General features: G+C 37.8%; 1 protein-coding gene across 1 annotated transcript in view; it reads right to left on the bottom strand.

Annotated features, from left to right (window-relative positions):
- DDX10 (DEAD-box helicase 10) overlaps window positions 1-27,731 on the bottom strand; it is a 159,250-nt gene that overhangs the window by 109,917 nt on the left and 21,602 nt on the right. Inside the window, exons 10-13 of the mRNA XM_026721030.2 lie at window positions 22,512-22,613; window positions 16,568-16,655; window positions 4,998-5,086; window positions 520-928 (exon numbers count right to left, since the gene is read on the bottom strand). Coding sequence (XP_026576815.1) covers window positions 520-928; window positions 4,998-5,086; window positions 16,568-16,655; window positions 22,512-22,613 — 688 coding nt within the window. The remainder of the gene's footprint in view (window positions 1-519; window positions 929-4,997; window positions 5,087-16,567; window positions 16,656-22,511; window positions 22,614-27,731) is intronic.

The raw sequence follows: 27,731 nt of genomic DNA, 5'->3' as shown, positions 1-27,731 counted from the left end.
TGTAATCAAAATTTGGGCACTTAACATCCGACACATATTTACTACGGTTGCAGTGTCCTGGGAACATGTAATTGTCATTTGTGACCTTCCTAGCTGGCTTCCAACAAGCAAAGTCAATGGGAGAGAGTTGGCTTGGCTTTACAAGAATGTGATGCACTTAACTTCAGTGATTCGTTAACAACTTGAACAAAAAGGTTGTAATATTGGGCACAAACTCACTTAAGAACTGCCTTATTTGGCAACAGAAATTCTTGCCCTAATTGTGATTGTAAGTCGAGCACTACATATATTCAATTTAAACAAGTAAGAGCTTCGTACAAATAAATTATTACAACCAGCTATCCAAAATTCATATATGAGCAATGGAAAAGCTCTGCTAGATCAAGGCATAGGCTTAATAGTCTGGTATTTTGTGTAATGCAATAGTCAACTATGTACATTCGGAAAGCCAGACAATGAAAATCATAACCTTCTTCCAGAAGAAGAAGGCTGGCTCTTAACATTAAAAAAAATCCTTACCAATGGTGCTTTCTCTTCTGGTTCCAAGCCAAATACATTTCGCCGTTTTACAGTCAGCACGTCCTTAAAGGCATTGTCGTCGTCGTCTCCATCATCATCATCATCTTCGAAAAAATTTAGACTTTCAGGCTTTGATTCATGGACTATCGCAGGCTCTTCTGGCTCAGACGGACTCTGCAATGCTTCTTCAACAGGACTGCTTTTCCCAGAGAGGCCTTCTGGCTCTTTTTGTCCCAACATGCCTGTTCTAGAGAAAATTCTCCTGCATTTTTCTAACTCCTCATCACTTAAAGAAAACTTTGTGTCCTCCACCGGCTCCTTCCCCTCTTTTTCAAGCTCCGCTGTATGCAGTTTCTTCTGGACTTTCTGGAGAAATCGTACACGAGGGGCCACTGCAAGCCCAAGAGAGCTACAAAATAGAAAAGTATCAAATATCAGAACAGGACCTCTGCTCTAATATTAAAGGCTACCCAATAAGTTCATCAAAATCTGTTTTGCATGGTGTTGTTTTTAAGACAGCAAACTTCTACTGGCTGGAAGCAATTCTTAACATTTGTGCAGGCCAGGCACAACACACAGATTAATAATTTATAACTTATGGATGACTTACACTCAATAAGGCACAAAAGATGGCGTACAAAATATAATTTCTGAGTTTATATGATGCTTTAAAAACCAAAAAAAAACCCACTGTAAGATTATTAAGACCATTATCTTAATAGTAGGACTTTTCACACATCTGGCAAAGAAAATTAATTCTGGCCAACTAAACATCTGAATCCTTTGCAAGCTACTTCTTATGTATTTCTTCAATCCTTAATTTTCCATTATCGTTATCTGGTAAATGGTTTTCCAATATGTAATTCTTTATTTATCATTAGTCTAGCTTTTTGGCAATGCTGCTTCCAGAATGGCTGACACAGCTGAAATATACTTAAAGTAAATGCAATCAAACAAACCACCCTCAAATATGAAAAATAGGAGTCTTTTTATAAGAGGGATGCGTAACTTTTTTGAAGTGATTTGCACGGGTTGTACTCCAAAGAGATGAGGACAAATGGAAGGAAGGGCTGAACATGTAGATAATTGTACCAATTAATTAAACATGAATTTTCTTCACATATTTAATTATTCATTGTGTCATTGCTGCTGTAATTTGGTAGGAAGATTTGGTGAGACTCCAAAATCTTGCAGGGTTTAAATCAAAGTAAAAGCTAGAAATGAAAAAGTCTTCCCAACTTGCCAAAGAGACAAAAGAACTGACATGAGATCATTCTTTCTGGGAAAGTCTTCTAAAGTTTGGTTTCTCTCTCTCTCTCTCTCTCTCTCTCTCTCTCTCTGCTACCCACCTGATTTCTGAAGAAAAGAGTATACCAAAGAAAACTTTAAAGAATGATATGGAAACCTTTATAAGAAAGAAGTCATCTTTTAAGCTAGACATGCATTCAATGCATAAAGTTATCTACTGTATACCAGAAGTAGAGACTAATAAATGTTTCCCTACAAACAAGTATCCCATGAAGCATTTTATTAAAACTTCACAATCATACACTGGGGGTATATGAGTGTTCAGAAGATTTTTTTATATTGTGTTACAGAATATAGCTGAACCTGCTTTTAAGAGGAAAAAGACAAACTAAACCTTTTTTCATTCTACCCTTATTGAATATTAGATTCAATGGCCATTTAAAAAGACTTCCTTCCTTCCTCTAGACCAGGGGTGTCCAACCTTGGCATCTTTAAGACTTGTGGACTTCAACTCCCAGAATTCCTCAGCCAGCTTTGCTTAAAGTTGCCAAGGTTGGACACCCCTGCTCTAGACAAAGGATTACATAAATAGCCACAAATTGTACAGCCTTTTAGAACTGCATTTAGTATTTTGTTTGGTATGAATAAGATTGAAATCAGTAAGAATACCACAAGTCAAAGAAAAAGACAAAAAGGGACCTTACAGGTCACTTTCAAACTAATTATTGTAGATCTGTACTTTAATACATTGTCCACACAATATATTTTTGGGGAGGAAAAAATAAAGAGAAGACATAGATGACCAAATTCAATACTTTTTTAGCAAATTAAGCCAAGGGAGATGAGCTTGGAATCATTTTCATATCCTTTTATTCCTCTAGAGTGGAGGGTCTAGAGATGCCCTGGTCTTTAACCCATCCCAAATTAAGATGTATGTAAATCAAAGGATTTGTACTCTCAGCATCCCTGAGAAACCAACCCTAGAAAATAATGGTAAAAAGAATTAAAACAGCATATGGGCAATGCAAGCACCATACACCTGACAATGATGTAACAATGAAAAGCAAAGGAACATTTCACTCATAATTAAATAGCCAGGCTTATTAATCTTTGGCATAAGAAATGCACAGGGCTGGCAGAATCCCACAGCAGTTTTCTTTGAAGTGAACATAATATAATGTGACCTTGTCTGACATCTATTATGTTGAAAATTCTTAACAGAGGGATGGGATACTGATCAAAGGAACATGCAAAAAGCCCAGTGTTCAATTATCTGATATCTCTAAATCGGATAGGGACAGGTGTCGCTTTCAATGAGCCACTGAAAATCAGTGCAGATTCAAACCTTCAATCTCTCAGGCCTTAATCAAGTGGGCAACAAATCACTCTGTCATTAACAATATGGCTCAAACCAATTATTACTACTGACAGAAGTATAATTTGATTTTTCCCCAGAAACTACTACTACTGTACTATTATATTTTCAAGATTTCAGTTCTTCCCAATTCTTCTACACAAGCCCATACATTGAAAACAACTCCTAAACAAGCCTACACACTGAAAAACACTGGTAGTTGAGCATTTTGGACTACAAGGATAATTGATCTGACTCAGCACAGAGGAACTTTTTAATGTTCTCAAATGTCAAGCCCATCTGAACAGCAAAAGCCACCTAAGGTTTGACATACCCAGAGGGGGAATCTGAAATACTTCCAGAAAAACCTAATGTTGAGATCTAATGAGATTTCTTTTCTTAGACAAGACACATTAGTTATTGGTGTACTGATTATACGTGATTGGTGAAACCCAGATTCAAGACTTCATTCATTATTATGAATGTACACCAGTCTGGGCCAGTCTCTCTCTTTTCCACCTTTTTACAAGGCTGTATTTCTATGGGTAGAATCAGAGGAGATCGTCTCATATGTTATATTCCTATTATCCCCCCAAAAAGGATAGGAAATATAGATCAATTGATCTGTCTGTCTGTCTGTCTGTCCGTCCATCCATCAATCGACCATGTTTCCCTGAAAATAAGACCAGGTCTTATATTAAATTTTGCTACAAAAGATACATTAGGGCTTATTTTCCAGTTAGGTCTAATTTTGGGGATATATGGTACTAAATGCACCCGTCTGGCTGACAATCTTAACTGGGGCTTATTTTGGGGGTAAGGCTTATATTTCGAGCATCCTGAAAAATCATGCTAGAACTTATTTTCCAGTTAGGTCTTAATTTTCAGGGAACCATGGTATCTAATCTATCTATTGCCTTTAGGAACCACCCATCACCCTCACAGGGGGATTCTGGGCAGTGCACAAATAAATGCTGAAAACATAAAAACTAAATATAAAATTTAAAATACAGACAAAGATAGTTGAAGTTGACATCAAAAGTTAATTAAAAATGGGGGAAGGGCTTTCACGGCATTAAGCAGCTCCACGGTTGTGAGCCCAAAGTGAGATGGAAGGGAGAGCATTCTTTAAAGCATCCATTCCATGGTTGTCTTAACTTCTAACGTTTGTAAAATCACTGATCATAAAACATGGTGGACTATTTGTAAGTAGACAGCTGGTAGACACACAAGAATTGCAAATTTGCTATTGATCCTGGTGTCAATTTATGTTTTTTTGGAAGGAGGTGGCTTTTGGGGGGATGGTGCAAGAGAAGTATCAGAGAGGGATCTTAGAAAATAAGAACAAATTAGGAAGGGCAAAAGCTGTAAATGAATGGAATTATATAGTGTGGATCTGTGTCACTTTGAGCTGATCACAAATGATGGCAAGGTAAAAAGCAAATAAATAAAATACTGCAGGATTATCATCACTAAATGTCAGTAGCTCTTAAAACTTTAGGGAAGGGTTTTCAAAGAACATACCAGGACTAAATCTAAAACCTTAGACATGTACAGAAGGAACTCACCCACAAATTGAGGACTAACTAATAAGGATTTCTAAGACACCTTTAAAAAATTAAAAATGTTATTGGGTTTTAACAGGCAGCACAAAATGATTAAGGATTCATTTATTGATTTTTCTCCTCATTTCCATTAGCTCTATTTGATTAATCTCCATTTTTAACAAACTGATTTTCATTGTTAGTTTTAATCAGTGAGTCAATGTTCGTTTGGCTCACTGATTAAAATTTCAAGTTCAAAAAAAAATCTATTAAAAAAAGGATGTACAGTTTTTGTATGGCATATACAATTACTAAAGATCAATAGTACTCACAGGGCATATTCAGCAATAGGTAACTTTAACACATCAAATACTTCTTTGTTCTTCATTAGGTAGACAGATCGCAGGTAAGAAACAAAACACTAAGGAAAAAAGGGGAAAAAAACTTGTTCAAGTCACAGAATAAAAGAAGACTCAACCGAAACAGATGCACAGTTTAAGCTAATTACTTTTCAAAGTACAGTAGCTTATAAGGTCCTCCTTGATATTATGACACTGAAAATCAAGATATCTGTTTTCATTACGGTTTCATCCTAGTTTGCTACCTTCCCTGCCGGTTTCCCACAAGCAAAGTCAAAGAGGAAAGCCAGCAGAAAGTCAGAGTTGCCATTACAGAGGTCCTCAATTAACAACCTGTGTTTTCTTTAACAACATATCCAGGAATTGCCAGAAATGCCATCAATAAACAGCGTGGCCATATGATGTTGTGCTTTTCCACTGTATTGCTTAGTGATGGAAATTCTGGTCCCAATTACCATCATTTAATGAGAACTATCTTGTTTCATTTTTGTTGTAAATAATTTTTGAAGTATAACCCCCAGCACATTGTTCAAAAACCAAATATAATTCACAGCCTGGAAAAAAAACCACAACCTTCCTTCTTCAGTATCACTAAGTTCTCATGATTAATTTTTATGTACAAATAGGTTACCACTGTATATGTATTTTTAATATTCTGGTTGTGCTTATATTAAGTGCATATTCACATTTTTGGTGGCATCTCTACCCAATTCCATCCAGTGAGGTTTTTTTTTTTTTAAATACTCACTGGATGTTTTTCACTCGACTTTCAAAATAACCTTCATTCTTTTTTATTATTTCTTAAAATTGAAAGTATTTGTCTGTCCTTTGAAATAATCTTGAGCTACTAAGAGAAGCTACAATACACAATATTTTGCTCTTAAAAGAAGCATCAACAAAAAAAAATAGTAAAGGTTTTGCTTGTGGTTTCACGATATCCAGGTTGCAATAAAACACTGGAAAATCACTTCTATAAAACTGAATTACCTGCTGCTATCAGCATGCCCTTTCATTTGGCTGGTAACTCAAGTGTATAATTCTAACCATACTGTTTTATGTTTCTGCAACACTACTCAGTAATTTTTATTTGGAAAACAAAGGAAAAAGTATTTTTTTAGGTACAATTACTGGCCCACATAGGAAATTCTCATTCATTCTTCTGCTAGCTGCAGACCTTAAATGAAGACTTATTATCAGTCATTACATTTTTCAGTATCACTCAAACGAATGATCAGAGACATCTGCAGTACCTCACTGTCTTTTGCATTTTTTTTCATGAGTCATACACGCCTTACTCCAGATGACTACAATAAAATATTTTGATGATTCCCAGTCATTATCATGAGATCTTATGAACATGGCTGTGCAGAAGACCTCCTGTTCAATCTCTGATGGAATGAAATTCAGAAACTGAAAAGTTATGTATTTCAGCTAAAAGGGATATTGGAAATCTGAAGCCCTAAATCAGGCGTATCTCACTGAATAACCCACCTTTTCTAGCTTTGGAAATTCCGGTCTAAATTGTGGTCATAAGTTGAGGACTATCTGTACAGTAAAATACTATCATTATGGTTTTAAGCATTAGTTCTGTTCAGTAAAAAAATGTAAACTACATGCTACATAACCATTAAAAAAAATAAGTAACCTTCATAGTTGCTAGTGTGGGAAATTTAACACTTTTTGAAACAGGAGTACAGTTACCCAATAATTCAGTTATTTAATGTGCTTGCTAAAATTAAAAGTTGCAGCGATAAATCTTGATTGAATTCAAAATTCATTTTATCTATTCCACTGCAATATCTCTTATAGAGCTGCAGGATTTGATAGCAAAATGATGGATATATGGCACTTTAATATCAAAGGCACAACTGTGGAAAAGGCACTAAACATAACAAACAACTCACATACAGAACTATATGAAGTGAAAATAATACTCCTTAGAGTGCTGCAGATGTAATGAATCAACTCTCTTTTAATCAGATAAAAAATGGAAACAAAATTATGGATTTAGTTCTCCTCTCTTGCAATTTTTAACCTATTATGAGAATTTTCACACCAATATTTAACATAGAGAATCTAGTTATTCTAAGCTCCAGTTAATCAAAAAGATCTAGCTACCTATACCTGTAGATGATGTCAGTCTAAAAGCATCTCTTAACTAGTATTTAGATCGGAAACTGACATGCCAATTTTAGGATTATTATGGGATTTGAAGTCTCTGCCTTCAGGAAGTAATTAGATTGGGCAAGGTTATCCTAGAAGATCCTGGAAACCCAAGGAAATTCTAGGCAGGTGAAGACTGTTAAAAGTTATTTAGTTTCTATTCACATTTTCAGAAAGATATTGCAGTCTTATTCAAAAGAGAGGAAGAATAAACTGTAAATTCAGTATCTCACACAGCAATAAAAGAATGGCTTTAAATATAGCAATAAAACTGGATTTACCAGGCAGGCCTATCACTAGATCTGTCAGCTACAACAAAAGCCCTTGTCTCCACTTGTTTCATCAATATCCTAAAATTCCTAAATTATTCCACTCCAATCCACTCTTCTTTTAAAAGGCTGCTTTAGAAAGCACTGACAAAATGGGAAGGGAAGAAAGAAGCTTATTTCATTTTTTTTTCACCCAGTAATTCATGTCTATCTCTTTCTGGCAAGGTAATTCTAACTCAGGTACTAAATCAACAATATATTATTGCCAACTAATGCAACTATACAAGCCTGAAAACAGTTCTCAGAAAGATTCTTACGAAGAAAGCACCTGCTCCTCTTATTCAATTACAATAAAGCCATAAAGATAGGGCTTATAATTCAGTGAGCAATCTGACTGTTCCAAAAGGCAAAACTGCTTTCAAAGATATTACTATTTCACATGTCCAAAACTCTGTTTAATGTTTCTGTATCTAACTACCATTGTCGCTTCATTTCCCCAGTTTGCTATCGTTATACTTGAAGGCAGATTATAGTATCATTGGAGAACAATGCTGTTGCCACCTTCTCCAACATGGTGCCTTTCAAATATAGTGAAATCAATTCCACTAGTAGTGTGTGGATTTGATTGTGTTTAACGTTATGGTATGTAGGAATGGGAGATACGGGAATAGTTGCAGACAGCACAATGGTCAATTAAGTGGCAGCTTAGACTGTAGAACAGGAGTGTCAAACTCAAGGCCCGCGAGTCAGATCTGGTCCATGGGGTGCTTAGATCTGGCCCACGGGACTGCCCTGGAAACGGAAGGACCGGCCCACAGTGTTTGTTTGACCTCGGGGGGGAGGATGTGGCTGGAATGAGCACGGCCAGCTCGATGTCACTCGTATTGGTGCCTGTGGTGGCCTGAGTGCTCTGCCAGAAAAAATGGGCTCCTGAGCTCCGTTTCCAGCTGCGACAGCCTCCTGCAACCCTCTGCCAGTGAAAACACATGTGGCCCTCCCAATCTCTGTTTTCACTGGCAGAGGGTTCCAGGAAGCCGTTGCAGCTGAAAGCGGAGCTCAGGAGCCCATTTTCGCTGGCAGAGCGCTCGAGCCACCACAGGCACCGATACGAGTGACGTCAAACTGGCCCCGCTCATCCCAGCCACATCCTCCCCACCCACCCCAAGGTCAAATACAACCCTGATGTGGCCCTCTATGAAATCAAGTTTGACACCCCTGCTGTAGAAGAAATGGGGATGCTTTCAGAAGGGATGCTTCCTAGTCCCTTGGGCTGTAAAGGCAATGGGGGATGAATGTATTTTTCACACTTGAAAGATACAGTTCATGCACCTTTGCGATAAAATTAGAGACAGCACTTCCAGGTGTGCTTCTTGGCTGGACTACTCTGAAAGTCTGAAAGTGAGATAGATAGTCTAGACTTTGTTTATGTTCCATGTTTTCCTGTTTATGAAACAGCTTACAGCAATTAAAATTTAAATTATAAAATGTATTATTTGTATGTGCCAAGAGGTCCAGCGAAACTAGCAGGTTCACTACCCAAGACAACTAATGTAATCTCAGTCCTACATCCTGGGTGAATCCCCAATTAAAGTGGGCCTAAATCTGCAGGTACAAGGCTGCTTCTTCAATCACCTTCCCAGTCTTAGAAGATTAAATACTCCCTTTCATTCGTTCATGTTCTGGGAGCTTTTTTTTTTTCTTCAATAAGGCTCATATGACTTTTCCTTTAAGAAATCGAGAAACGTCCATCAGTCGAGAAGGCATTAATCACCTCTTATAATCATAGGACCAGTCTGACCTAGTCAATTTAACCAGCCAGGAAAGGTTTAGATCAAGCAAACAGATTGTGGCCCTCACTTCTGCACACATCTGTATGTCATGGAAATCTTCAAGTTGAAAATAATCCATATAAATATACTTCCCTGTTGACTGTCTCAATATTGGTGTCCAAGTTGAAATGAATCCAACTGGCTTTGTTTGCAACTATTGATTAATTTCCCCCCCTGTAACAGCCAGCTTATAACGTACCATTATACCTGCTCCTGTTAGTTATTACTCCAGTATTTGCATGCAGGCCATTTTCCTTTTCATCATTTGATTTCCATGACTCATTTCATCAATACTAAGCTATTAATTTAATCAGACCAGAAATCTATGGCAGCATCTCCCTTGTTGCTGTGTTGACAAACAGGGCATGCTCCCTAAGCAGCAGTCCTACAACCCTAAGGGAGCAATGTTTTCACATCTAGTGATCAGATAGTCTCCTTCAAGACAGGCTCCACCTGAAATCTTTCAGTCCTGCAAGTTTTAGCAGCCTTGATCTTGCACAAAAGAAACTAGCAAGAGGAAGTGACTTGCAACATTTCTTCCAAGGAGTGTTGGTAGTGTTGCCCAGGCACATCAGGAAAGTATCAAGTTTGCAAAGATTGGGCTAAGAATGAACAATCCAACTCCATTCAGCCAAGAAAGTTATTGAATATTTCATTGGTATGAGCCTCATCTTTCACTTTTCATACTTTACATTGTAATTTGGAAAGTAAAATGGAGGTGAGAAGGAAGCACAAGTGTTGCCGTGAGCTACTGGAAGAAATGTGTGATTAAAAAATGGAGTAATAAATAGATTTTACGAGCAAGGCTATAAATATGGTTTTTGTTTCCCCAGCTTTGACAGTTGTCATAAAATTTGGCACATGTTGCAAACCAAGGGAAGTAATTGTAAGGCCTTTCAATGAACTCTGTGCCAAATTAAAAACCCTAAATTCATTTCAGAGGCACTAAAAATCATCTATAAAAGGGTCTGTTTTTAGTTTTGATAGCTTCCTTTAAAAATGCAAGTCCTGCGTGATCAGATTTTATGGAATAATTGATCACATAGATGCTTCTCTTTTGTCACAGAGTTAAACATAAAAAGATTATAAACTAGAATAAGTAGGGATTACTGCAAACAACTCCCAACAAGGGGACAAGCAACAGAAACTAGGTTTAAAAAAAAGTAGGTACAACAGTAACACAACTAGACAAAAAGTCAGATGAACATCTGAAAACAAACTGGAGTAAGTTACCAAGAAAGAATGCAAAAACTGGAAGGCAATTTGGGGAAAACAACATTCAGAATTAGGTGGCAATGATTTAAGAATTTTAAAAACAAATGCAGAATCTTCAGATATATTCAATAAAACAAAGAATCGGTATATTTGTTGATCAATGAACACTGCATAATTCTAACTAGGGACAAAGAAAGAAATATTCACTATTTTGATTTAGTCTTTCCAACCAAAAAAAAAATTAGAAAAATGTAAAGGGAGGAATGAAGAGCTTGAAGTTTGAGACTGATGGAAATATGACCCAGGAATGTCTGCTTAGTCTGAGTGAGTTTAAATCTTCAGACAAGATAAATTTAGCCTAGGATATTGCAGAAACTAGCAGATAGATGGACCTAAGATTTATATATTATCTGTGAGAAATCTTAAAGATATGAAAAGTGCCAGATTACTGAAGGAGAGGATAATTTGTTTCGATCTTAAAAGGAGAACAAAATGAGATTTTCAAAAACTATCAATCAGGGTTCCCAACTCCAGGGCTATGTACCAGTACCAGTCCGTGATCTGTTAGAAACTGGGCCATGCAAGCAGCAGGCAAGTAAGCAAAGCTTCATGTGCGCATGAGCAGGATCTAGATTGCGCATGAAACCATTCCCCCCTCCCAACCCACCATTCCCCACCATTCCCCACTTCCATGAAAAACAAATTTTCTTCCAAAACTGATCCATGGTACCAGAAAGGTTGGGGACTGCTACTATAGTCTAATCCAGGGGTGTCCAACCTTGGCAACTTTAAGACTTGTGGACTTCAACTCCCAGAATTCCTCAGCCAGCTGGCTGAGGAATTCTGGGAGTTGAAGTCCACAAGTCTTAAAGTTGCCCAAGGTTGGACACCCCTGGTCTAATCTGTCATTAACACACAAGAGTATTCTGGAGTAAAACTTAAAATTTTTTAACCATGTTAAAAGTAATGCTCGTTACTAAATATCAGCCTGGATTTTTGAAGAATAAGTTTTGTCAGATGAATCTTGTTTAATTTTTTTTAAGCAGATAGCTTTTTGAATGGACTGTGAGAAGAAATCAAATGCCAATTCCTGTAATGCATTTTATAGACCACCCATTCCATACTGATCAGCCAGCCACTTAAAAGCGGCTTGGGTGGAGTGATAATGAAATGTGCAAGCTCGAAGACTATGTACCTTCATCAAAATGGAATGATAGATGGAGTAAATACCATCAAGACCAGGTCAGTCCAGTGGTTAAAGGCACCGGGCTAGAACCCAGGAGACTGTGAGTTCTAGTTCCGCCTTAGCCATGAAAGCCCACTGAGTGGCCTTGGGCCAGTCACTCACTCTCTCACCCCAACACACTTCCTATGATTGTTGTTGTGAGGGAAACAGGGGTTTTCCTGTTGGATATGTTTGCCACCTTTAGTTATGAAAATCAAAGACACAGGTACAGAGTAAGAAGAATCTGACTTGATAATAGCACTTGCCAAAGATCTTGGAATAGCAGCTGTTTCCTTATTGATACAAGTCACTGAATATGTTCAAGTACAGACTACTATAGTCATTTGTTTAAAATGCATTAATTTGGATTCTCGAACTAAGTAAGGGATTCAGTGGCTAAATTTTCTACATGATTCTGCTTCATTTTATCCAGTAAAATGAAGGCTTGGTTGAAAAAAGTTACACACATGATGACCAAAACCTGATATAATTTCAGACTTTTTCAGGGATATTCAATATTCTATCTTCTACATTGCAACAATTTTCATTTTTACTCAAATGTTTTTACTCAAATTATTCCAGAAAGCACTTGAGGGCAGGACACGAGGCAATGGATGGAAACTAATCAAGGAGAGAAGCAACCTAGAACTAAGGAGAAATTTCCTGACAGTTAGAATTAGTGAAAACAATTTAATAAGTGGAAATGCTATAGGATTTCCTACCTGAGCAGGAGGTTGGACTAGAAGACCTCCAAGGTCCCTTCCAATTCTGTTATTCTAATCCTAATCAATTTACAGAGCGATTTGAACTTTGTGGCATTCTACATTGGAAGTACTCATAAACTATGAAGTATGAGTATATGCTGCCAAATGCAAGTTTTTGCTACACCAATAACAAATGCAAACATCCAATAGGTAAACTGTACCATTATAATGTGAATCGTTTTGAACTAATAACTATATAAGAAGAAATGAATTTGCTATATCATCCTCGCTTGCAGCTCAAAGGTGAACCACACAAAGGCCACAGCAGATGGCAGTCCAAGGCTAGCTTCGTTTGATCCTGAAAATTCCAAGATGATAAAGTAAACTAGAATGTCAAAAGGAAGAAACAAACAAAAAATCTGGAAAAAGACAGTGACAAACCTCTTCCAAGAAAACAACATGAACTTGTCCATGTAATTATCAGGAGCCTAGTCTGACTCAAGGAAACCTGTTCATACCACAGCATGAGTTTCAGGAGGAAGAAATTAAAGGTCTTCTACTCCTTCCCTAGGCCAACCTTTGCTAGGCTAGAAGAATAAGGTAGATGATTATTCTCCTCTGGAGGTTACAATACATTGTCAATCACAATTAAGCTACAAGGGAGCAACAGATGACATCAAATAAACTAGCTTCCTATATCTCTGTATGCATAGAAGAGTCAAGTCTGAACATGCTATGCAAAGTTATAAATATTTATTGGTAAAAGAGTGAGTGAAAAGAAAAAAGAAAAAATGCTGTTCTTTTCATTCTTAAATACTTCTATACACCTCAGGAATGGTGTTTTTTTTAAAAAAATCTTGTTAACATTACATTCTTCAAATCTTAACCATTTTTTCTAAGCTCCAAAGCTTGAGAAGACCAATTTTCTTCTCTATATAATCACCTCTGGACACCTACTGCACTTTCTTTTCAATCAGTTCATGTATTTTTCTTTTAATTTAAAAAGGTCATATCTGAAAATGTCCCTAGATATGTAAAAAAATTGTTCTTTTTATATGAGCCTAGATATCCAAATCAACAGGAAACTCAGGTGGCTGACAGACTATTTACAGGGGTAACAATTATTTCAGCAGTACCAGCTGCTCTATAAAGTTTTTAATGCAACTAATAACCTAAGTTAAAAAAATTTGAATAAGCCAACTCAGCAACTCAGTGACAAAAGCACAACAGAAATAAGGGAGAGCAAGGTCACAAAGATATGCCAAATATGACTAAAATAAAACAGGTTGCTGCTGTTGGTATATTGCACAAAAACAGTTCTATGCCACTTCCTCCTCTCTTCATGCATGAAGGTTCTTTTGGGGGGGGGGGGGTATGACCGATGGATGCAATGCAAGCCTTCCTTTTATCATGAAATTGATCAATCCCTTGCTCTCACACCGATGCTCAAATTCAAGTTGAGAGCAACAGAACATCTGGTATTGCAGCAGAGCAGAAACTAAGTCTTCTTAGTGATCCCAATTATCTTCCAAGGAATGCACAGTTCACTTCCTGTCAACCTTGTAAGGAAGACCCAACAGAAAACACAGGCAGATGAGCTAATTCTACTTTATTGTAAGATTATATTAAGTCGAGGGTCTTCAAACTTGGCAAGTTTAAGACTTGTGGACTTCAACTCCCAGAATTCCTGAGCTAACATGACTGGAGGAGGAATTCTGGGAGTTGAAGTCTACAAGTCTTAAAGCTGTGAAGTTTGAAGATCCCTGCATTAAAAGAATCAAACAAGTCAGAAAGTATCTCCTCCTGTCCCCTCTGGAGCTCAAGAAACTAGGAAAGGTCTCTTCTGATTGGCTGGCCTCACCCACAATCCTGCTGTGGGCTAAGTTGTATTTCATCTGAGTAGTCTCTTGGTTACATCTCTTTCCCATTTCTAATTAACATTATACTTCCTCAATCAAAATTACTTTTTTAAAAAAAAAATCTGATTTATTTATTTTATATATTCAATTTATTTGGCCAGCCATGTCAAACATTTGATGCTGAGGGGTAACAAAAAAATAAAATCATCATAACAATAATAAACAGCAAATATAAGAGCTAAGGGGAAAAACTAACCAAAGCCATCAATAAAACTAACAAACCATCAATAAAACCAAGATTCAGGTTCAATCCCACGATCTGGGCCCAAGCACAGCAACAAGCCAGGTTGACTCAGTGGCTAAGACGTTATGCTTGTCGATCAGAAAAGTTGGCAGTTCTGTGGTTCGAATCCCTAGCACTGTGTAATGGAGTGAGCTCCTGTTACCTGTCCCAGCTTCTGCCAACCTAGCAGCTCGAAAGCATGTAAAAATGCAAATAGAAAAATAGAGACCATTTTGGTGAGAAGATAACAGCGTTGTGTGCGCCTTCGGCATTTCATCATACCGGCCACATGACCACGGAAATATCTTCAGACAGCGCTGGCTCTTCACCTTTGTAACAGAGATGAGCACCTCTCCCTAGAGCCAGAAACAACGAGCACGTATGTGCGAAGGGAACCTCCCGTACCTAGAGTCTGACCAAGTCTATTCTTCAGGGAAATGATGCCCCAGACGATGCCCCTACAAGAAAAGGTAGTCCTCTGGTTACCTGCCAGGTGATATTCTCTAGCCTAGCAGATGGGACCCAGAGCATACTTCTCCTGTTGGATCTCAAACAATGGGTAGATACAACTGAAATAGTTCCATGCCATGGATGTTATTTAAGCAACACACGTCAACACACGTTAGGTGTTGTTGTTTTACTAATGGTTCATTGCTAGGATTAAATATCACCCTATTTTTGTTTTTGTTTTAAATGCCTGCCATAATAATGTAACAGCTTGAGAGATCAGTTAGAAAACAGATTTATAAAAATGTAAATAAAAGAGCACTATGGTCAGCAGACAATTATTGTCTGGCAGACAGCCATCTGCCTCCCTGGCCAGTATGGAAAGAACCAACTGTCTCACTGTTGCCAGGCTGGCAGTTCAATGCTGAGAATTCTCAAGTATGATGTTACCGTAAGTCTACAGTACTAAGTTTCTGTTAACTTTCACAAGAAACTATATATGCTTGAATTACATGAGGCCGTCTTAAGAAAACATCTTGCCTGAATGGAAAGGGAAAAAAAATAGCTGTTACTCCTGAACATCCATGCTCATGTTTCCCCAATTATCAACCAAAGGACTTCTGGAGAATCAACTTTCCCTGTAAAGACAAGAAGCAGATTCTGTTCTTCAAACCCTGAAGAACAGAAGCAACAGGAGACCAGAAGGAAGAGAAGAAAGAAAAGAGACCTCCCGAACAAAGAATGTGTACCATAACAACCTGAAAGGTGTGTATATTTTCATCCATTTGAACTAACTACCATCATCTTGTTTCCTACTATCTTCCCTCTCCAGATCCTTTCCTTGTACATAGTGCCTTTCAAAGTATTAAATACTGAGGATAATAACTGCCTAAGAATTATAGTGGGAGGAATTTTTAATGTTATAAGCCAGGGGTGTCAAAATCAATTTCATTGAGGGCCATACCACGGTTGTATTTGACTTCAGGGGGCTGGGGTGGGTGTAGCCATGATGGGCGTGGCAAGCTTGACATCACTCATGTCGGGGATGCCTGTGGCCCTAGTGCTCTGCCAGCAAAAACGGGCTCCCAAGCGCCGTTTTCAGCTGGGACGAATCCTGCAACCTTCTGCCAGAGAAAACGGAGCTCATGCTCCGTTTTCACTGACAAGAGACACAACGGACTGGTCCTTCGCTATTTCCAGGGCGGTCCCACAGATCAGATCTAAGCATTCCACAGGCCGGATCCAGCCTGCAGGCCTTGAGTTTGAGACCCCTGTTATAAGCTGTCTGGAATCCCCAATGTGTGATCTGGGCCACCATATAAATTTTCTTAATAAATAAATTTAATAAATGAACTGCTGATTAATTTCAATTAATTAGTTTCTAATACCTCTTTACTTCAGTCAAAGAACATAAGCACATCTTTACAGATCTCCTATAATCCATAAAACCAAAAATCTTATTCAAGATTAATATTTCTTATACACCTAAACAATGAGATTCTACAATCGTGCCACTTACGTATCAGTGAACTAGCCATTGTCCCCTTACCCGTTGTGCACGTTCTTTCAAATCTTGATCCTGAGCCAATAAGGACTGCAGTTTCTTCTGGACATCTAAAAGTTTCTCGGGGTTGATTCTGGAAGAGCAGAGAATCATAGAGAACAGCGGTCAACCACAGAAACATTCTCATATCTTCTCTTAAAGGCCTACGAAGATCTGTCTCCTGTTCATAGAAAAACTGCTTCTTCATCTGAGGAATACTTCTTTATCTCTGCTCCCCCATTATTTTAAAATGTAGAAAAACCACTGTGAATATACAGCTGAAATCATATCAGGTATGCAGAGTGTTCTCTTAAAATAATGGAAGCAACAAAAGCTGCAGCTCCAGCCTTTTACGCAAAAAACCATTTGAACTGGAAGAGAAAATCATTCTTCCAAGATAAAAGTACAGAATTAACATTATATATCTCCTTTCTACTTATAAAAAGATAGAAAACTGAACTCCTCAGAAGGAAAGAGCTGAATATTTAGCAGTAATTTTTCATACTGAGCTTTTTCATAAGACTTTTCTTTTCAGTTTGTAAAAAATATCTTCACTAGAGATGTTTCCAAACCTGAGAACTCTCAGCAGAACTCCAAATTCACTAACACAATTGTGCACACACAAATCCAAAGCAGTTCTCCATCAAAGAATCAGTGAATAAGTCAGTTCAATAACACAATGCCCCACTATAGCCTTATAAATAACACTTGCTTCAGCAGATTTTTCTAGCTAGCGGGCCATTCCAGGTTAAACCTGCCTTTACCATTTTGGGATGCCAAAGTGAGCATTCACTTGCAAACAAAAAACTGGTTCCAGACGACTTTATAGAGTCTATGCCAAAAGATATCTTCTCACAATAAATGGGTTAAAAAATAAACATAATAAATCATTGGTATGCCAACTCTTTATCTGTGTATAGAGCACCAAAGAATAAGGAATGGAGATTTCTAAGAAGGGAAACCAGCTATCTTATTTTTTTAATAGTGCAGGTAGTCCTTGATTTGCAACCACAATTGAGCCCAAGATCTATGTTACTAAGTGAGAAATTTGTTAAGTGAGTTTTGCCTCATTTTACAACTTTTCTTGCCATATTTGTTAAGTGGTTAAATTAGTAACAGGATTGTTAAGCGAATCTGCCTTTTTCCCATTGACTTTGCTTTTCAGAAGGTCATTACAACCATCATAAATATCAGTCGTCAAGCATTTGAATATAAATCACATGCCCATGGGGATACTTAAGATGCTGGTCATAATTGTGAGAAGTGGCCATAAATCACTTTTTCCAGTGCCATTGTAATTTCAAATGGTCACGAAACAAACTATTGTAAGTTGAGAACTATTTTAATTAACTACTTTAACTATTTTGAGTAACCACAGCCTCTTTCTAGTTTTGCGGAGGTCTGACACTCCTGGGACAAAAATCCTTCAGGAACAATGTAAAAAGTCTTAACATAAGAACGTAACCATCTAGCATCAGCATTTGGGATTTTTCACCTTTTAAAAAGTAAAGTTTCAAGCAGATACACTAAAAGGTTTGATTTCTTTGGTTTATTATATTTTAAAAATCCAAGACACACAAACAACGTAGACTACAAAGAGAAGAAGTACCCGATTCCTTACTTTTTAACCTCAAAAATGTATCTACTTACCATAAGTAACTGGACAATGTAAGCCTCTTGTTCCATCCCCAATTCCTCCCTCAGTTCTCACTTTCTTGCATTGTAAATATTCTCTCTATATACTCCACTATGTAATTTCCTAAACATTTTCTATCTCACATCCATAATCAAAGGTCTAAAACCAAAATCCAATGCAACCAACAACTGGTAGCTAAGGCCAAGTTTTATAAAAGCCTTGCATCCAAGCCAGCTCCCCAACTTAACAATTCATCTCAGAAAGAGGCTATCCAATTCCCTTATCTTTCTCTTCTGCCACTTTTAGAATGTGCGTACTAAAAAAATATTATTTTTTTAAAAAACCATTTATTTCACAAACCACGATCCACGAATAAAATGTAACAGTTAAGTTCTCCTTCAGGATACATTATGCAAGGATAACATTTCAGACCACCCTTCTTTATTTTCATACATTAGGATGTAGATATGAAGAGAAAACAGGGCCACGGTAAATCCAACATGGCTAAAAATACATTAAAAATAGGAAATGACAATCGAATCCCAAGAACTGGCTAATCAAAGCTAAAGTCAGAAGCTATTGAGCACAAAAATATTGAAAATGAGTCAACCAAGTGATGTACTAATTAAAGAAGCCAAAGCCACTTTTAGGCCTTATGGCTGAGTAGCAGTTGTCAGGGAATGGGAAATAATAATGCCATTTTACTCAACATTAGTGTGACCTGATTAAAATTTGCTTGAAATTTGGGGCACACAATGACTCAGAAAATATTGGCAACTGGAACAGATTTAAAGGAGAGACTGCAATGTAGGGACACCAAGACAAAGCAGTTTTAAAAAATTAGGTATGTTTAAGCTAGACAAGAAAACGTTATTGACTGATAGATGTAGCAGCAGAGAAAATTTCAGTATCTGTTTTAGTATTTGGAAAACCACTGAAAAGAAAGCAGTGACAGAAATTACTCATTTTATAGACAGGATAAGGAGCCTTCCTCTAAAATCACACAGAAATAGATTAATATCTAGGTATTAGACAACAGGATTAACTGATCACAGGTAGTCCTCATCTTACGGCCACAATTCAGCCAAAAACGTTATTGTTAAGTGAGACAGTTAAGTGAATTTTGCACCATTTTACAATCTTTCTTGCCACAGTTGTTAAATGAATCACTGAAGTTGTTAAAGTAGTCATCTAGAACAGCAGGGGGGGCTAAGTGAGGATGCTTTTTGTAGATTTTAGTTCTGCATTTAACACAATTCTTCCACGGTGACTAGTGTCTAAACTTCTGGACCTTGGCTTTTCTTATTCAATCTGCCTTTGGATTATGGATTTCCTGTCTGGCTGCTCACAGAGGGTCAGATTAGGTAATCATACCTCTTCAGCCCTTATTCTTAACACTGGTACACCACAGGATTGCATGTTGAGTCCCTTACTCTATACTCTTTATGTGCATGACTGCCTTCCCACGTTAGTAATACTATTGCTAAATTTGCAGATGATACAACAGTGGTGGGACTCATCTCTGGGAGGGATGAGTCTGCCTATCGAAATGAGGTGGACCGGTTGCTTTCGTGGAGACAATAACTTGGTCCTCAACACCAATAAGACCAAGGAGCTTATAGTGGACTATAGAAGGAACAGATCAGACATCCAGCCCTTACTCATCAATGGAGACCAAGTGGAGCAAGTGGCTAGTTTTAAGTTTCTGGGTTTTACCATAAAAGAGGACCTGACCTGGGGTGCTCACATTACAGCACTGGTCAAAGGGGCCCAGAAGAGATTATACTACCTGAGACTTCTCAAAAAACAACAACTGAATGAAAAACTGCTGGTGACCTTCTACCGCTGCACCATAGAAAGTATTTTAACTTACTGTACCTCTGTATGGTTTTCCAATTGCACAGTGGCAGATAAAAAAGCACTCCAAAGGGTTAACGCATTGCCCAGAAGATCATTGGTTGCCCTCTCCCCTCTTTGGAAGAGCTTTATAGCTCCCGCTGCTTTAACATTCTCAAAGATCCATCTCATCCTGGGAACCCGTTTTTTGAACTATTACCACCAGGCAGATGGTACAGAATAATAAAAACAAGGACAAATAGGGTGAAAAACAGCTTCTATCCCAGGGCAGTAGCTCTTTTGAATTCGGCTGTATAGTGCAGTGTTGGTGCGGTGTCGGGGGTTTTCGGTTCAATGTGTGGAGGGGGAAGGGTTTGGAGGGTTTGTGTTTATTCTTATGGTCATCGTCATGATGTGCACTGAAGATGGTGTTTGATGTCGTTGTATGAGGTGCAATGACAATAAAGTAAACTAAAAAACTAAACCAGTAACACGGATTAAGTGAATCTGGATTCCCCATTGACTTGACTTGTGAGAAGGTCGCAGAAGGTGACCACGTGACTCCCGGACTCTGCAACTCTCATAAACACATGCCGGTTGCAAAGTGTCTGAATTTTGATCAAGTAACCATGGGGATAATGCAATGGTTGTAAGTGTGAAAAAGTCACCTTTTTTTAGTGCCATTGTAACTTTGAATGGTCATTAAATGAACTGTATAAGTTGAGGATTACCTGTGCAGAGTATAGATCTCCTTATGGTTAGCCTATAACAATTCCTACATCGTGTTAAAATAAAGAAGACAATATTGGTGTTACACACTAAGTGCTGGTGCAGGACACAAACAACAAAGCAAGGAAGTCTTAGCACTTTCCAAAGGACAGTACATTTTATTGGACATTCAGGAAAAGCCTTCTCTATATTGTTTAAAAATCAGAAAACAGGTATTCTTAATGTGCTGAATTCTGCAGCCCAACTTCAGTGTACTTTCTTAAACACCGACCTGATATCTGCTGAATGTTTTCAAGAACCTTCAACCTAAAACTAAGAAGAAATTTCCTGACAGTTAGAACAATTAATCATTGGAATAACTTGCCTCCTGAAGTTGTGAATTCTCCAACACTGGAAGTTTTTAAAAAGAGATTGGAAAACCATGGTATAGGGTTTCCTGCCTAAGCAGGGGGTTGGACTAGAAGGCCTCCAAGGTCCCTTCCTCTCTCTAGTCTAGTTTAGTCCAGTCCAGTCCAGTCCATTCACCCCACCAGCCTTTATTATCATTTACAACCTTTGGGGGGAAAAGATGGCTTTAGCTAGACTTAGGGTACAATGTTCTTATGTATTCAAACAATCCTGGATTATTATTTCTTCTGCAAAAATGAACGTAGCGAGCTACAGCTCTGTTATTTAAACGGCTTTTGAAAATAATTAAATTTCTTTAAGAAGACAAAAAGGACCCATTTACAAGAGTCTGCAAGCTTCACTGCACTCCAACTTTATCATCCATGATTTAAAGCACTGTAAACAGCATTATCGGAAGTGAACAGCTACTTCAGTGCAGCATATGAACCATTTTTTTCTGCATATTGAGTTACTGGATATTAGGTAGCAAATGGCAATTAGTTTTGCATGCATGAAGGTATAAAAGTGATATCATTGGACGCAAAGCAGGAGACTATTGGTGCTATCAACTGAGCTTTGCTTGGAGAAAAAGATAGCCTTAATGCTCCAAATTTAACATTGCCCTATTTCAGATCAGCATTTTAATATGGCAATATAGGAACTGTGTACTACAGCTGCTTTTGCCAAATGTTCAGTTCTTCAAAGATTGGAGTATATTTGTTTTGCAAAGTATTGTATTTTAATAATAGATTTTAAAAGCATATGTGGGTGTTTGGCAGGAGTTCATAGTGGTAATAGCCATTTGTTTTCCCTCCAATTTTATTTCTTTGGCTAATGGTACACATTTTTAAAAAGAAAAATACTTTACTGGTGTTAATATTACACAAAACACATACACTTTCCACACAGCATCCAAATCATCTCACATTTCATGTAATTTTGCTACTGACAAGAGTTCCCTGTCTCAGCTCTGTCTTTGCTAAACAGATTTAAGCGTTGGCAGATCACAACATTTAGCCTGGAAAAAAAAGGTAAAATTGCTAGCAGGAGGTGCAAAAAATAAGAAAGGTCAGATTGTATTTACAGACCTCCATTTCCCCAAACGTTTGAAATAATGGAAGTACATTTTGTCTATCTGCTTTCCTAGGAAATAAGATTTGAAATGTAGGCAATGGTTCGTTTATTTGTTTTTAAAAAAATGTGTTGCCAATGGATATTCTCATTATGTTCCACATCATTTTTAAGTTTAAAAGGAAGTTTTAAAAATCTATTTTACGAAGAAAAAAATGGTCTCATAGAAAAGAAATCGCTTTCGGTTTCAAATGCGTAATTAAGTTATGTACAAAGTGGAAAACAACTTACTTGATATTGCTGACAGGAACTTTCTTCTGTGACAGCTGCTGAATCATGCCATTTTCCTCTGAAGGAAGCAAAACGAGGAGAGCTTCACCACCTTCTTTGTACCTATGTAAAGTGGGCGAAAACAGCAGGGGGGGGGTCTTCAAATCTGAGATTTTCAGAAAGTAATTACAAGAAGTCCTCAATTTATGACCATAACTGAGTCCAAAATTCCCCCTGCTATGTAAGATAGTCCTTGAGTTTTGCCTCATTTTACAACCTTTCTTGCCACAGTTAAGTGAATCACTTTAGTTGTTAAGTTAGTAACATGGTTGTTAGTGAATCTGGCTTCCCGGTTGACTGTGCTTGTCGGGTGCTCGCAAAAGGCGATCACATGATCCGGGGACACTGCAATCGTCTAAATCAGTGGTCCCCAACCTTTTTTGTACCAGGGACCAGCGGCCCGGTACAAAATGATCCATGGACCGGTACCGGCATCAGCACGCACGACCAAGGCAAGGCGAGCCGAGCGACCGGCCAGCCAGCCGTCTCCCGCTTCTCCCCGCCACCTTCAACTCCTCCTTTGTACTTTCTCGCGGTCGATGGGCTTTGGGGGCTCTTTCTTAATCTCCTCCTGAGTAACGCGAGACTCCACCGCCATTGGGATGGCTCTTCATTTGAAGCCGCCCTCCCCTTCGGCGAAACTAAGGCGCAAGGATTCCTTCAGCACCCAAACACCGCTTTCCAACTGACGGACGACCTACAAGCTCACCCGGAAGCACTTTCTCAAGCGCCACCGAAACAAGATGACGGCGCCCAAACTTTCATTCTTTGCGGCCCGGTACAAAATGATCCACGGACCAGTACCGGTCCGGGGCCCGGTGGTTGGGGACCCCTGGTCTAAATACATGCCAGTTGGCAAGCATCCAAATTTTGATCATTTAATCCTGGGGATGATGATCAGTGTGAAAGTGTCATCAGTGTCAAAATTATTTGTTTTCAATGCTGTTGTAACTTCAAAAGGTCACTAAAGAAATGGTTGTATCTCAAGGACCACCCTGTTCCCAGGATTTCTGGAAATAAACGTAAGAGGTGTAAATGGGCCTGTCACAGGCAGGCTCTTCACAGAGCAAGGAATGGAAGGATGGAGGGTCCCATGAAGACTGCTGCAAACTCAGCTGAGACCATTTTTAATTTTGGGTTTGTTTTTGTTTTAAAAATTCTGCCTATTCTTCTTAAATGAGTAGCACCAATACATTTTGTTCATGTTCTCAACCTGAAATTACCATTACCAAGAATAAGCTCTAACACCATCCACGGGTCTGATTTTAAAGCATTTATGCTAGAAATCAGTTTAGATCTCTGACAAAAATATCTGTTTTTCCCCATCAGCCTCTTTGCTGGAGGGGAAAAAAAAAATGAGACCATCTTGCCCAATTCTACCTCTGCTTCCAGCTCCAAATCTTCTTAACCCTATCTATGAGCTCCCATTTCATAGCCCCTGAGAAAACACAGGGCATGACAGATGCCCATTGATGCAAACCAGAGGTCCAATCTTAGAAACTTTAAGACTTAGGACTTCAACTCCCAGAATTCATGGCCGGCACAGGTTGAATATCCTTGTTTTAAGCCAGTCAAAAAGCAAACCATTGTTCCTGTCAAACAAGTCACTCTTTGAAGCCAAGAATGAAGATTCCTATTCTCGCTATTAAAAGGATGCAACAATTCAAGACCGTGGAATAAAAAATTATGGTAAATTATATGGTTTCTTTAGCAGAAGCAGAGCAAAGCAATAAGCTGCAATGCATCACTTATTCATAATACCAAGATCCTGGGTTATAACAGACAGACAGAACATAGTTGAGATGCCGTGTTAAAACTGTGTTGTTTTTTTTCAGAGAAAAAAAAATGAAAGAGGTACTAAATCATTCTTTTCCCTTCCCTCAGCACCACCAAGACCTAGGACAACATTCCTTTTTTCTTTGATCAACATTGGATAGAGAATGTATCCACATAGCAATGAAATTTGATATTTGAAAATCAATTATCCCTTTCGCTGTCACCCAACCGTGGCATCAATTATTTTGTTACTCTTGTGAACAGCAAAAGCTGGTCAGATTTTCTTTAGAAATGTATTATTTATTGGGGTGTACCATTGCCTCCGTTGTTGATAGCCAGATCGGAATTTTTAAATAGTGTTTTTTGCATATTTTTTTCCAATTAGTTAATAATGAGTCCCTAAATTTGGAATTTAAGGAATGAATAAAGATCCTCTGCTTCATGCTCAAAATCTCTCAAAAGCTGTGCTTATTATTTTGTAATATGTAAAACATGAATAAATACCATTGTATAATTGTTCAATCCAATAAACGGCAACCATGTACATCCAATAACTTAACCTCACAAACATTATTACATGAAAACCTAAACTAGGTTGCTTTTATCTATACAACCCAATGTAGAGATTATTCTGTAGAGGTCCCATCCTAAGAATTAAGAAAGTTTCAACACCCTAAGCAATATTTCTCAACCTTCGCAATTTTAAGATGTGTAAACCTCAACTTCCAGCATATTGGTTGAGGAATTCTGGGAGTTGAACTCCACACATTTTAAAGCTGCCGAGGTTGAGAGACATAGCTTTAAAATTTGTTAGTCCCTCAGGCCACAGCTACATTCATTATAGAAAGTTTATCCATTAATGTTCTAAAAGACTTATAATCAGTCTGAGTACTTGAATACATCTAACCAATGGTCATGGAATCTTGCTGACTGTCAGATTTCCTTCCTTGTGGTGATGTCTGGAAAAAATCCAAGGAACAAAAAGAAATCTAAGTGCTTTGATTAATAGCCTTATTTAAAGGAAGACTAAGAGAATTCCAAAGAGAATCTTATTTCAAAAGACACACCATTATATAGGTAGTTGAATACTGCAAAGCTCATTGGTTGCCTTCCACATTTTCATTATCAAAAACTAGATTTTTTTTGTATTATAGTGAAAGGATAGTCTGATCTATTCACTGTTTTCATAGCCAGTAGCCCTTTTTATCACTCTAAGAAATAATTTATACACTCCTGATCACTCTCTGATTCTTTTGAGATTCAGAACATACCATTTTTTAAAAATTCTCATGCTATTCACTTCTATACCAACAAACATATTTTTGTTGTTGTTGTTTAGGCATAACAATGGCTAACAAACAGCCGTTTCATGCTTACCAAGCCAGGAATAATGGCTGAAGGCAGCATCCCAGTTTATTCTACTTGGAAGAAACCAGAGACTAAAACAAATCATGACTTCATTCTCTAATTGCTTCTGGGTTCAAAACCAGGTTTAGCTATGCTAAGTTAAATTTTCTAGTTACACTACAGCAAACAAAGCTTGCATCAGTTGCAGACCACCATGTTTGCTGCCAGGCTGAGTGTGATGTACAAACTGGACTCTGAGACTTAGTTATATGTATAAAGCATTTAAAGTATGTTGTCATTTGTTGGAAAAAAAAAACATGAAAGTGACTTTCCAAAATGAAAACTAACTGCTGTCCTCTAGTGGCACTGTATTTTGTTTTATATCAAATGTGATCAAAACAATCCTCATGGAAGAAAATTCTGAACCAGATGGCTATAAATATTTCTGCATGAAGCCACTATAGTTCTACCATGTTGGTGTTGTAATCTATGTTATCAAATGAACCTTCCAAGAGATAAAGCTTATGATCTCTCTGGCAACCCCAATCCTTTTTAAAAGGATCTGGACATAAAATATTGCCTATTTTAACTTCGTATTTTATTCCTATTTGATCAAAAAAAAATTATTCCACAACAACTGAAGCTAAGAAATAACTCTTTTTTCTCATTTCAGTGTGGAGTTCAGATCAAGTGAAAGTTAAACCAAGGACTTGTCAAAAAAAATTTTTTTTTTCTATTTTGTTTGCATTGGTTTCTCTAATACAGTTTTTCTTAAGCAAAAGTAGGTCAACTGGTACCAATGGGCTCCAGTGTATCTATTAATTTTGCGGAGGTACCTGCAAGGTTGCATACTCCATTTGGTTTTAATTTTTTCCTGATTTCTCTTAATTAAAATAATGTATGGAAAATGGGCAGAGTAGGGAATTCTTTTAGAGCCCATAGGATTTATTAGAAAACAGCAATGGTAGATGGTGGAGCCTCGGTGTTTCAGTTGAAAAATGTATCAACCTGTTGGAGTGATAAAAAACAACCTAAAGGATGGGCAGAGTAGCCTCACTACTTTGCCTTCCAATAAATGGTTGTATCATTACCCACTTTGTCCTGTAATTTCTATTTTAAATGCCATTTTGGAAACAGACAGGTCCCTTCAGTGTGAGAGACCTATGGCCTGGGTTTCAAATTTCCCAATGTGCCCACTGGTCTAAAAACACTGGATTTATTTGAGCCAAAACATGCTAAAGGCTGTTAGAAATCCAGTGGGTTCTTTTACTATTAGCTCAGTATTCGATTAATTAATTAATTAGCTCAGTATTTATTTAATTAAACTTAGTTGAAGACAAATTGGTAACTACCACCGATATCTCTAGTCCCTCAAAATGTTAGTTAAAAAAATACCAGATAAAACAAGAAATCTGGCAGATATTATAGAGAATTTTTGTGGTGTGTGCGTGTATGTACACACCAGTTTAGTGTAGGATCTCGAAGTGTACCATATCTAAACAGTTTAGAGCAAGAGTCTTCCAACTTGACAGCTTTAAGCCTTGTGGACTTCAACTCCCAGAATTCCTCCTCCAGTCATGTTAGCTCAGGAATTTTGGGGGTTGAAGTCCACAAGTCTTAAACTTGCCAAGTTTGAAGACCCTTGGTTTAGAGAGAACTGAAGGAGAAACATGTGTATACTTCCCTAGACTTACAACATTTCTAAAAGTATTAAAATGACATACTTATTTCTTCTTCATGGAAGCCTCCTTCACTGCTTCCATCTGAAGTACTCAAATAATCTGACCCGTTGCCAGTAAAGCTTCTGCCAGAGATTCTGACACTTGGTAGAGGGTGGAAGAGATGGAGGATTTGATGACTGAAGAAAGAGGCGCTAAGACAAACCTTCTCAGCTCCTACACTAGAAAATGCTGTAAAAGACATTCCTGAAATTGACTAGCTCTAGCCAATAAACAACATTCAGACATGAGGGCTGAAGGGAGGAGGCCGGAACTGCTCCTCATTGTGTCATTGTGTTCCCAGAGAAAGAAGCTCTAATTGCCACTGAAACCAAGTAAC

The sequence above is a fragment of the Pseudonaja textilis genome, chromosome 7 (assembly GCF_049901715.1).
Source record: "Pseudonaja textilis isolate UNSWEBS1 chromosome 7, rPseTex1.2, whole genome shotgun sequence".
NCBI classification, from domain to species: Eukaryota; Metazoa; Chordata; class Lepidosauria; order Squamata; family Elapidae; genus Pseudonaja; species Pseudonaja textilis.
Note: the sequence above shows the minus strand (reverse complement) of the source record. Positions and strands in the feature narration are given on the sequence as shown.